Raw genomic sequence first — 13,275 nt, forward strand, 5'->3', positions numbered from 1 at the left:
CTTAGCTGCTAAAGTGTAAACATATAAAAAGAGGGACCCTGAATTGGAGCACTGATTTCTTTATCTATGCCAAACGTTTATTAGTGAAATAGTCCTGAAGATATAATTCTACATATGGCGCTTTTATTTCACATAATACTTAAGAAAAAAGACAGAACACATAGAATTAGACATATAATTCAAAGACCACGGTACAACCTTTTTCTCCTTTTTTTTTACTTCAGCAAACAAAAAAATAGTCAAATGACATGAAAAGTGGCAAGTCTTCTGACAATAAATAATAAATTACTTTATAATTTTTGCAATGCAAGAGCAAACAAAAAAAGTTTCCTTTTTCCTCTTTATTTCCAGAGAGAGAAAACAGTCGTTTAACCAATAACTATACACATCTTTGGGGGGAAAGTTCTTGGACAGACACAAGTCAAACACAGTCCCGAGACGCTTGTGGCAAAATAGAGGTAACCTTGTTGCAATGCTTTATAAATTGGTTTTTAAATCTGAATTCAAAAACCTTTAAAGTCGCTTCAGACTTCTTGTTAGAGGATGGATCTCAAAAAAATAAAAGGAAAATTTAAAAGAAACCAGCTACAGGACATGCTAAGAGACCCAGGTTTTCAAACAACCCCTTGTTAAAGTCAACTAAAAACACTGCAAACCAATGCAGCTCCACCTTCCTGCAATGAATCTTTCAGCCAAAGAGGCCAGTTTCTCTTCGAAAATCTTTTGAAACCTCCTGGAGCTCCTGTTTGGCAAGGCAATGAATGACCAATATAGAAACAGCACCATTCGGGTTAGGATGGACTAGAAAAATCTCTATTTCTTTTTAATTCTAGATGTACAGTGAAATGAAAAGGCTTTTTTTTGAGATCCGTGAATATAAATCCTCTACATTTTAAAAATGTCTTTTTTTCAGTACTCCTATGATCGTTGGATAACGTTTTGCTGTTGTTTTTTAATTGGTTTTGTTATGTTTGTTTTAATTCTAGTAAAATCCCATGATTGTCTTCACAGTGTTGCTACCATATCACCTTGTCATTAAAACAGACTTCGTGCATTTCATGGAGCATCCATTCTTAGATTCAGTTTTCATTAGTTGGGTTGTTAAATACTTTTGTTTTGGAGTCCAACATTAGAACGTCCCACTTTCTCCAACAGGGAACAAATACACCTGAATGAATGTTCTTCATGCCTCGATAGGACTGGCTACCATGCTGTTCGGTGTATCTGGAAGTTGAGAGGACATTGATGCTACTTCACTTCCAGTGGAATTTGAACCTGGTCCACCTTCGGAAAAATTAACCTACAAGGAAAAGGAAAAACAAAAGAGGCTACTCTTGTGTTCATAGAAGAGAGACATTTATTTATGTACTTTTGAATAAATATATGTATATTAATCAGTGTATATATATATATATATATGCCTGTTTAATGTTTAAATCTGCTATATGATTAACACCCATCAAATAAACATATATATATATATATATATATACATTTACATACAATTACACCTGGTATGTATATTAAGAGCAGCATCCTTTGGGAGAAAATTCAATCATGAATTAAGGATTCATTTGGGATTATTTGCAATTTCCATTGAGATATAAAAGCAAACATATGTATATATATATATATATATATATATGTGTGTGTGTGTGTGTGTGTGTGTGTGTGTGTGTGTATAACACATATAGATTAAGTGTTTTATATGTACAGTACAACTTCATGTGTTTAATACATGTATTTATTAAAGAAAATAAATGTATTTATTAAGAAAAGCATCCTTTTGAAACACATTTATTAAATGAGAAAAAAAATGAAAACTTTGTTTCTAGAGTTTTTCCAAATCATTATCAGTAACTCATACTTATTGAGGGCTTCTTCCTCTCAAGATCTGATGAGATATTTCTATGTATTATCACAATGTAGTTATAAGTGAAGAAAAATAAAACCCAGAAGTGGAATTGGTGCAAAGTCATACTCCAAGTACAGGTGGAATTCAAAATCAGTTCTCCTGACACATAGTACAGTGTCCTATTGCTACCACCACTATTTCCTTTGAGGGCTTTCTATTCTAACGCTAACTGAATTCCCAACATTATGTTGCATTAAATTATTAATGAGTAAATGTGTTTTCTGTAGTGAAACGGTATGGTAGTGTCTCCATGCATGTACACAATAAAATTACCCTGCCGGCTACATGTTGCCCTGGGAGCAGCTAATGTCTTTTTCTCTATGCATCAAAGCCTCTCCCATGAGTTGAGAAATACACAATAGGAATTCAGGTCTGGTGAAGATATACCTAGCAGATACTCAAAGGGCTGAGACAAAATCCTAGAGATCTCACCTGATTTGCTTTATATCTAAAAGCACCCGGAGCTATCACTCTGCTTCATTCATTCATTCTTTCATTCATTCATTTATTCACTCACTTATTAATTTACTTGTTTGTTTAAATGTTTGCTTTCCTTTAAACCTTTTCATGTAAGAGCCTGCTACATTGTTAATTTCAATGAATCACAAAACAATTCAAATGCTCTTTAAATAATGGGCTTTAAAATATTTTTGGACCAAATCTTCTGCCCTCTTCCACCTCTTAATTGACCCCATCTCTTAACTAACATTAAAATATGAATAGAAATGATTCCCCTGGATCTGTGTTTTGCTAGGTAATTCATCTGACCTGGTTTAAAATGGCTAGCTCTCTAAATCCTAAATCCAGAGATTTAAAAAAAGTTTCAACTTCAAATTAAAACCTTTATAAAATCACAGATTTGCTTCCGCATATATATCTGAAAATAGGATGAGCTCAGGTCGTAGATAGCCTACTTATGCCACTGCTACTGGCCAATGGCCTACCTATATACAAATGTGAAATTTATATCTAATCCTAAAGAAGCAACTGCATAAGGCAAGTGCTATTACTAAAGGACTTTCTATTGGATGAATCTCCTCCTGGAGTGAAGGGAGAAGCTTTGAAAGTATTGAATCTTATATGGACTGATTCTATGATATATTTTTCCTCACTAAAGAAAATATATTGTATATTTATCAGATATATCAATATGTGATAACAGGTTTATGTAGCAAACCAGGTTTACAAAGCACTATCTTTACAACAGTACTTTGAAGTATTATCACCACTTCACAAATGAAGGAAATGAGACTCAAGAAAGTTAAGTAACTTGCCCATTCTCACTAACTTTTATAGCCCAGGATCAATGTGAATCTACTGACTATAAAATAAGTTCTTTCTCCATCTCTCTGTGTTGCCATTTCATGTTTAAGAAGACTACATTATTTTCCCAGTCTCAGTTTCCTCCGTGTAGCTGTTGGACTAAAGTTCTTCCTTTCAGCTCTTAGATCTCATGTTAAAATATTCAGTTTCTTACATCCCAAAGAATTATGCCTGAACTCTTATTAGTGCAACTGAACTGTCAGCAGTTAATATTTCCATCCATATTTTCATGTTAGGTTAAAGTTTTTACTTTACTCTTCTTTTCCTTTCATCTAAGAAGACTCCTTCAAACTAAAGATTGTCAGCATACATGAATTATACATACATTTCTTCAATATATTTATTTCTAATGCAGTTCATAAATGTGTGTTGCATTTGTATTATGTACATTTGAGAATTTTTGCACACATCAATATCATATTCCCTTTAGCTTAAGTTCATAATATTACACCAGGCAAACTTGAACAATGTTTCTGTATGCATTTCACCATAAAGTTGAGATGACTGCAATTAGTCTATTTTATGTTGCCTTGATCATTTATTTAAAAAAACACTTATTTTAATATTCAAATATATTACAATCTAGAAGCTGGAATGGGAAATATATCTTTATAAAAGGCAAATTAAATGAAATAATATTCATAAGCAAAACACATCCTTCTCTGGTGAGGTATCAAATTGAATATGTCCTTGTACTGGACCTGAGTAATAGAAATATCAGTCCATCTTTATCTTCAAATTTTGCCATATAAAAGACCCACAGTTGAAAATTTTTCCTTTCCCATTTATTCTTCCCCATAGCCCATTCCCTCCTCCAACACCAAGACAAAGCAAGCAACTGACCTTCCTTCCTTTTTTCTTTTTTCTTCCTCACACCTCTCTGTCTCTGTCTGTCTGTCTGTCTGTCTATCTGTCTGTCTGTCTGCAAGTCTCTTCCTCCCTACTCCCTCTCCCCATTTCTGTCTCAGGAATCCAGCCCCCTCACAAAGGGAGCTGACACTTACCAGTTGCTGAAAGGCAGGCTGATCAATGTCACTCTGCAAGGCAAAGTCACTCAGTACTTTCCAAGGAGGCTGGTAACTTTGCACCTCCACGGGGTTTGCCTGTAAACCGCCATCGTGTCTCTCTGGGCTAGCAGCCACCATCGGAGTTCCTGTCATCCCCTGGATATTCTGGAAACAAGCCCCCCCCAACCCAGTCCCCACATGTTAATGAACTGGTCTACATTCACAGTCCAGGACTGCTAAGCAAACAGGCCTGTGGGCTATCTTATCTCTAGAGCTGCCTTTATTGACTCAGCTAATCTGCTGTGAGCATGGATAGTAGTTGTATTTCAGTTTATCCTAATTTCCTGCACTGGAAGTATTCTGAAAGTAATTTCAGGTCTGGTGTGACCTTAAACTAAAAGCCTCCCTTTCTTCCACCAAGAAACTAAGTGTCTAACTAAGCCCACAGTTCATTCTTTCATCAGGCAGATGGAGATTAAAAAAAAAAAAGGAGGCTGGTCTTTTTTGACTCCCTAAATTGCAGTTTTTCTGGGGGGCTTTCAATTGGTTCCTATGACTTCTCTTTCTGAAATCCAAATGAGGTGCAGTTTTCCTGCAAAGTCTTACTTGAGGTTGACTTCTATTGTGAACAAATGATGCCCAGACATTCCAGAGTCTTAGTCAGCCAAGTTTAATGACAGCTGCTGAGTTTAATGCATTTACAAATAGAACCAAAAGAATAAACCCAAATTCCATAATTTTCATCCTCTCCAATCCCAGACCTGTTCCTAAAATTAGGGACTGGGGACCAGAGTCACTTCTAAGACCCTGGGTTTAATCCCATTAAAAACATAAACCAAAACAAATAATAACCCTCCCTTCTCTAATCGAAATACCCTTAGATTAGTCATATCTATCTTGGAAAATATGTCACACACACACACACACACACACACACACACACACACAGAATATGTGTTTCCCCAAGTCTATGGTGTGAGTGTGTAGCAGTCTGACATGTTTCTGAACTATAAAATATAATAACAAAGTCATATTCATCCCCTTCTTTCTCCTCTTCCCCCACCCACCCACCTCCATACATGTGAAACAGAATAAAGGTTGAATTAAGTAACCTAAAAGATAGGGACATCCTGATTTTTTTCTTCTTTTGTGAACTGGTCACTTCTTTTCTATTCTGTGATCCACAAAATCTGAAGAAAAAAAACAGGAATTTACTTGCCCCTGGGCAAGTTGCTTGGTCTGTATAGTGTACTCCAGACTGCTAGAAAAACCAGAGGACCCTAAGCTTACATGAGAAAGAGAATTCCAGCAGACTTACAATTAGCCCTGAGAAACACATAGAGCAATCGAAGGTCACAGACATCTACAGGCAACCATTTTGATATCTCTCTCTTCTGCACAAAATCCATCCTACGCTAGCTGGAGACAAAGCTCCAAATGAAGTAGGCTAGGAATGGTCTGGGGCATCTTTGTACTTCAGGCAACTTCTCCCATCTCCCTGTCAAACAAGCCTCCTTTATTCATTCCTCTTCCTTCTTTACCACCCATCTTCCCCCCTTCTCTTATCTCTAGGAAGACAATAGGAGAGGGATAATTAGGATGGGACAACTTACAGTTTTGTCATTAGGTTGCTGCTGCTGGAGCTGTTTCATCATAATGCTCCGCTTTTTGTCCTTACACCTCTTGTTTTGAAACCAGACCCTGATCACTCGGGGACTGAGACCAGTCATTTCCACTAGTTGCTCCTTCATGAGAGCATCAGGTCTAGGGTTGGCAGCATAGCAGGTCCTCAAGGTATGGAGCTGTTTTTCATTAAGGACAGTCCGGACTCGGGTGGTCTTCTCTGGTTGCTTGTGGACATGAGGTCGCAAAGCTGGCTGCCTGGCAGAGATGGGCTCTGCTGTAAAAGAAGAGGATTCTTATAGGTAAAATGAGAAAGATCCCAGCAATTTAGACTGAGATAACTGGAATTGAAAGGGAAGGTTGGGTTCAACTTAATCAAGTTTTGCTAATGACTTCTCTTTTTAAATGCTCAGATTTCTATGAAAATTCTAATTTCTTTTGTGATCAGATACATAATGGATGGGGCGGGGGTGAGATGGAAATGGGAGTTATTTGGGGGGGAGGGGAAAGGGGAAATAAAATCTGTCTCTCTCTTAAACAGAGGTCAATGTTGAGCAATCTGGGGCACTAAATAGCAACCCCTGCACCTAATTTGGGTCATTGCATAGCATCAACAAAACAAGGACATTTTTGAAAAGGCATTTTCCATTTCCTTGCAACCTCTAATCTAGTATATGCATGTTACATTATTATTTCTCCTTCTTTACCATCTTTTCAATTGAGATCAATTCAAAACAAAATTATGAACCCTCTTTCCATATTCCTAGCATCTACAGATTTTTGTTTTGGGTACAGAAAGATGATGATGATGACCATCTTGGTGATGGAGGGTGGGCAGTATGGGCTGGCTACCCTTGAAGACACAGCCAAAGGAAGGCAAAATTTTGAAGATGGTAAGTCCTCAAGGAAATACATGGCAAATTTGCTCCAAAGAGAAATTCTCTGGGAAGGAGACAGAAGAATTTTTCCAAAATGCCAAAAATTTACTCTGGGGACTCATGTTGGATGATTCCCACAAATTAAAAAAATACTAGTGTGTGTGTGTGTGTGTGTGTGTGTGTGTGTGTGTGTGTACAAGTATGCATATGCATGTCCATGCATTTGTGTGTGTGTGTGTGTGTCTGTGTCTGTGTATCTCCATCCCTCTGCTTCTGGACTTTTCTTTTAAAAAAAATCTATTGTTAAGTCTATTTGAACATTTCAGTATTGTTTTACCCAAAGGAAAAGAAAACTCAAACTATCTGCCCATTTTGTTGTCTGAACTCAAGATAAATGACTGTTGTGAAGCCAAGTCCCACTGCATGATAATATTTTGTTTTCTTCTACTGTTTTCTGCAAACAAAGTATTTGCTGCACACAGTACATGTTGCCACTCTTGTCTTTGCCCTGTATAAGCTCCTTCTAAATCCCTGGCTACAGCATGCACAAAGATCTCTGATTGTTGCCCGAAGGCAGAGAGGGGAGGACTGTGGTTTTGTCATGCCCTGTGTTATAGGTAGACTGACATTTCAAAACTTTGAACAGTGGGCAAATCTATTCAAGACATAAGATTGGTTTTGGAAAACATTCCTTTGCCTTGCTGCCTATGGCCTCAGTTCTTGCCAACCTTTCTTTGTTCTAACCACCACCACCCCTTTGCCTAGGAGAGTCTCCCTACATTCTTGAGGCTACAAAATACTGCATACAATGCCAGGATTCCAGCCCCCAGCCCAGCCCATACTCAGTCAACTCCAAGTTAGGGCCAGTCTAAAGTGTGCTATGCCATGCTGAAGATGAAATTCTTGTTAAATCACATAAAAATGTTTTAAAGAGTTAGACCTGCTTTAAAAAGCAATTACTACAGATTAGCTTGTTGACAGTTTTAAATTACAACTCCAAGTGCCGACCTGCAATTATTTAGTCTCTATCTTTGGGGTCACCCTTTTTGTCAAAATGTTGAAAATAAAAACTTCCTTCCGACTTGGGGCTCAGAAGACTCAATATCCACCAGCTTAACTTTCTTCCTAGCCTCTTACTCAGAAAAAGAGGAAGCTACAAGGCTAAGGGTCTCCACCCCTCTAATTAGGCAGGCACTGGGAAATTACCTGCTGGGGCAGTGTTTGAAGTAAAACATGTTTTGGAGTATAAAAATAATCTGAAAGCTCTATGGGAGAGGGAGGATATATACCTGTGTTTATTCCAAGACTGTATACACACACATGCACACACACATATGTGAAAATATTGGTTATATGATTAATATATGTTTATTTTTAACTATAGCTTAAGCTTATTTATCTCCATAGGTGGAAAATGTGAAAGAAAGGAGAGAGCACAATCAGGTGCCCTTCTCCATTTAATTGCTGGTCTGTGGTACTGCTACTGTTTTATTGCAAAAGCCTCAGTTTCTCCAACGAGGCCTTTTACTCAAGCCATACCCCGAGGACTGAGAAGTACCTGCCATTTGCAGCGGCCGCGCAGGATGAAGGGGGCTCAGAGGGTCGCCGGCTCCGAGACTGGCTCTCTCTACTACATCGTGGTCCGCCCGGCAGAAAAGGCCATCCTCCCGCAGCGCGAACTCGTCCCCGGGGATGAGCTGCCGGCTGCAGGCCACGCAGCGGAAACACTCGATATGGTACACCTTGGATCGCGCACGCATCACAAAATCGTTCTTGCTGAAGCCGATGCTGCACTTGGCGCATTTTATCCCGTATAACCTGCGCGGACCGCCGAATGGGAGAGAACAAGATGGGGTAAAAGGGGGTTCGCTTCATGCATTTCCCCAGCTCAACAGTATCACTACTACTCTTTCTACAATACTACTATCAGCATTAGCATACAGAGGCAAATTAAAAAAAGGAAAATAAAGTTAAAGAGTTCAGTTTTATCATAGGGTAGACTCTCTCTCTTTCCACATATACGTATACACACCAACATAGACATATCCGTATCCTTATACCTCGTGCCTTACTCTTCTTTTCTGTTTCTTCCCACTTTTTACTCTACCTGTCTCTACTCTGCACACATTTACTGATCTCCGGGCACCGTGGGAAATTTCTTGCTGTAGAAGAAAACTCGGTTCATTTCCCAGTCTCTGAGCTACTAGGCAAGAGGCTGGACAGAGAGCAGTACCAGGTCATTCCTGCTTGCCAACCTTCTCTGGTGCCTTTCTCCCCTCCCCCAATTTCGTCAAACCGGAACTTTTCTAAGGTTATAACTATGGATATCCCCCCAAAATAGAAAACAAAGGTAGAGAAGAGTGACTGACGCAAACACACACACTTACACCCACTCACATACATACCCCCACCCATCCAGGCGGGCACACACACACCCCAAGCAGTGAAGGACCTTCTGAGATGTTCTGTGTTTCCCTTCTGCACTTCTTAGGGTTCTAGAGGCTTTCTGGAGGTATTTTCCCTTAGGGAACACCACCAACAGAAAGTACCTTCTCCATCCTATCCTTTTTTGTTATCTGCTTCTGCTGCTCTGGCTGGTTTTTAAGTCACCGAAGCGTTAACCCAGACAGACATCTCAGCTTGCACGAAAACCAGGAGGCTACCGTAAAAACCGAAAAGAAAAGGCACCAAATAAAGACTTCCTCCCTGACATTTCAACACCAACGGGCAAACAAACAAGTCACCTTGTTGGTTTAATCCGGGTTGCATATTCACATGACCTTCTGTCTCTCCAAAAGGAAAGGGAGGGGGGCATTCACACCAGGAGAGAGAATGAAAGAAGGATGGGGGGATTCACACAAAGAAAGAAAGAAGGGGATGCAAAGAAAAGAGGAAACATACACTCGGGGAAAGATATAGCTACTGCGCCGGGTCAACCTTTATCACTGAATAAGTTAATTGTAAAAGCATATCAACTTAAAAAAAAGTTTTAATAGAGGAAGGGGTGGGCGGTGGGCAGTCCTGTGGTTTTGCGAATATATGCCTCCAAACTTAGGTACACGTGTGTCTGGGGACAACTGAGAGGGAAGAAAACATATCTACATGCTGAAGTATGGTGTCTGCAAACTTCTGCTTTTGTTAAGTGAAAGATCACTCTAAACTCCTGAGTTCGTGTATGAGATAATTAAGCAAACAAGAAAAATGGCTGGGTTGTCAAATGTTCCAAGGTTCAAAAGTTTGTTTCCCTGCCCTTTGGCGAACTTTTTTTGTCTTTCATACAAAGTTGATTTTTTTCTTAATATAATCAAATACATCTTTTGCTTAAAAAAGTTATTAGCTCTTTCCCTCTTCCTCTTTTGAGGGCAAAAAGCATTAAAACTTTTTGACATTGAAATTCCTCTCTTCTCCCCACCTCCCATTTTCCCCTTGTGGAGTTTTACTGGAATTTGATATGATCGGTCCTATAGTTTTGGAAGGTGCTTTTCCGTTTGTTTGTTTTGTTTTTTAGACTAATAGGAAACACTTCTTAAATTATGTACTTAAATAATAGAGAAACTTTGAAAATTATTTACCATTTCTATGAGAATCCCAGACTCACAGAAATTCAAGAAATTCTTGGGATAAAAACTGGAGACTTTTGGTAGAGGACATATAGTAAAAAAAATAAGATCTACAGACATAAGTTTTACAATCTATTTTAATGCCTTTTAAAAGTCTCTCTACAAAGGAGGGGAAAAAACCCCTACATTTGTCCTTTTCTTTGTGACTGCTACAGGAAGTTCTCCGCTACATAAATAGGGCAAGGGATACACTCTAGGTGAGCATTAGTTTAAGCTGGCAGTCCAGCAAAAACTAAAAGCATAGGTGAAAGTTGATTTTAGTCGTGTCAGTATTGGGCACTCATTCATTTTATCAGTTACCAGATTTTAATGTGAGAAAGGAAGCAGTTCCATTATCTAAATATACCAATTGTTCCCGGACAGATGATGGGCAATTTGATCTGCTCTGTCTAATTCATCAGTACAGATAAGATAAGAAAGAGAAGACAGTCAGATGTCACCAAAGGGTTAATATTTAAAAAGATTAAATGTCAGTTGTTTTTTTTCCTTTTGGCAGAGAATATACTAGTTCGTTCTTAAGTTTTCCAAGGAAAGAATATTTACCATACAGACATCCAACAATTTACCTTCTCATTGAACTTTTAAAGTTAGTGTTGAAATTTGGTTTATTCCAGTTCCGGCTCTTATTGTGTGACTCAAGAAATAGAAACTTCTTAAAATTCAACTAAGTTGCCTGTGTTTTAAAGCTTCGAATATCTGCCCAAGAAACTTGATTGTCTCTATTATTTAAAAAAAAGTTTGAATGGAAAAAGGGATTTCTTACTCATCAGGTCCATAATATAAAATGTTTTTTTTTCTTAAATTAAAATAAAAAAAATCACTGTGCACTTTAAAAAAAGTTAAGTGAATAGCACTGCTTAATTCCTAGGATATTTTAAAGAGTATCTTTTCACTTTGAACATATACGAGGTAAAATCTACAGGGGAGGGGAAAGACCCCCCTTTGGCGGGGGGGGGGGAGACAGAAATTTAACAAAATAAGAAAGCAGTTTAAAAAGCGTACCTGATATAATCTCTTTTACAGTAGGTTTTACCATCCCTAACAAAGCATGTACAGGTCTCGTCCAAATACTGATTACACTCCGCACATTTCAAACATGCTGCATGCCATTCCAAATCCGGAGAAACCCTCAGAATATACTGATCGTGAATTTGATTGCCGCAACCAACACATAGGGAAATCAGACGTTTTTCTGAAATGAAAATAAATACATGATTGACTAACCGTTTACTCTCCTACAGAGATAAACACACTTTTAGTGTCGTTCCCTTATAGGGCGTACTCGTTGAGCTTTTTTTTTTTAAAGCGTATTGCACTTTTGGATGGTAATTGAAGTGTGCCATCAAAACCTTGACTCATTTAGAAAGGAGGCGGAACATATGTAAAATGCAGATCTGAATAGTCTACATTCGTAAGCCTCGCACGCAATCAAAACCGCTCATTTTGTATTTATTTTCCCCCTTTGCAATAACCATTGGCAAAGCTTATGGATAAGTCAAGTCAAAGAAAAGGTTTTGACTGGAAGCATTGAGTGAACGGGAGGGAATGTCTACACTTTCCATTAAGCACGCTCTTAAATATAACCCAGGACTCGATATTGTTAGCAAGATCAGACATCAATGCAGTTGTCACCCGTTCTCGTTTGCAAGTCTAATGCTAATTCACATCTCTGGGTATTGTATGTGCAGGCAGACCTTTGGAGGCTCACCTCCTAAGAGCTCTGGATTCCCGTGGAGGGAAACGACTGCTTAGCACCCAAGAAAGCCTGGAAGGAGGCGGTGGTGAGAAAGCAGGCACACAAGAGTAATTCAAACCCTAGGTACGCTCAGACTCCCCAAGATAAGAACCCGTAGCAAGCATGCAGGCATGGAGACAAAGATAAAAAAAGCAGCTTTCCTTCAAGTCAACAACTCAAGTTCAGTAGAGCCACCCGGAACAATAAAAGAACATTGATTCCAACAAGGTAAAATTTCCTCTTACTTTTTGGTGGATCTCCCATGTCTCCCATATCTGTAAAAGGGTGTAATGTCCACAGTGAAATGGTGGTTGTACAGTTGACTAACAGACCAGAGAGGAAGTTGGAGCTGTTGCTAAGTGTGAAATATTGGTCACTGTTGTTGCAAGGGTGAGAAACGCTGCAGGGCTGTGCCGCGCTCTCGCTGATCGCTCCAATTTAAGCCCGTGTAGTTTGAGTTTCAGAAGAGGCGCTGCTTCGTCGGACTCAGTGCGGCTCGGGCACCTCTCTTCCTTATCTTTTACTCAAACTTCTCTGCTCCAACTCAGCTCAATCTCCATTGGTCTGACGCAAAGCGCGGAGACGTCAAGCCTGCTCCTCTCCCATTGGTCCAGAGGCTCAGGGAGCAGCTGTTCTGATTATCATATTTCAGTTTCTCTGGTCCTGGGCTCCACTGGCCCGTCGGCGAGCCTGCAGGAGAGGATTAGGAATTCAGAGGCAACTTTCTCAGGGCTCTTGTCCATCTCCCTTGGTACTTTATGCCGTGCACTGCTCACTTCTCCCCCTCCCCCCTCCCCTCCTCCTTCCTCTCTCCCCTCCCCCCTTCCCTTGCTGTTGTTGGATCCCCCCCCCTTCCTATTCCTCTCGCTCCCCTTTCCCCATCCCCTCCTTCCCTTGCTCTCCTCCACCGATCCGGTGAGCCTCTTCGTGGCCCGCTTTTGTGCAGCTGGCGGCGAATGGCTGGTTGGTAGGTCTTCCCCTGGTCAAGGTCCCCTGTGTGTTAGGAAGGGGAGGGGGTGGGTTTGGGAACGGGTGGGCGTGTTGCTTGGCTTCTCCCTTTCTTTTGGACGCGTGGCCCCGGAGTCGGGGCTCGGCCGGTTAGCAGGCAGGGTTGAATAGGGCTCCCTTCGTCGTGGGGCTGCCTAGTCTAGGGGAAGAAAGGCGGTGAGGGGCG

The 13,275-nt window shown here is 39.9% G+C and overlaps 1 protein-coding gene across 1 annotated transcript; it reads right to left on the bottom strand.

The window, feature by feature from the left end:
* Nucleotides 1-369: 369 nt before the first annotated feature.
* ISL1 (ISL LIM homeobox 1) lies at nucleotides 370-12,597 on the bottom strand. The gene is made up of 6 exons (XM_074203396.1): nucleotides 12,347-12,597; nucleotides 11,369-11,558; nucleotides 8,305-8,564; nucleotides 5,859-6,145; nucleotides 4,243-4,410; nucleotides 370-1,300 (listed from the first exon to the last, which is right to left on the bottom strand). The coding sequence occupies exons 1-6, from the start codon at nucleotides 12,372-12,374 to the stop codon at nucleotides 1,184-1,186; spliced, it is 1,050 nt and encodes a 349-aa protein (XP_074059497.1). The 5' UTR covers nucleotides 12,375-12,597; the 3' UTR covers nucleotides 370-1,183.
* Nucleotides 12,598-13,275: the final 678 nt, after the last annotated feature.

The sequence above is a fragment of the Macrotis lagotis genome, chromosome X (genome assembly GCF_037893015.1).
Source record: "Macrotis lagotis isolate mMagLag1 chromosome X, bilby.v1.9.chrom.fasta, whole genome shotgun sequence".
Taxonomy (NCBI): Eukaryota; Metazoa; Chordata; class Mammalia; order Peramelemorphia; family Peramelidae; genus Macrotis; species Macrotis lagotis.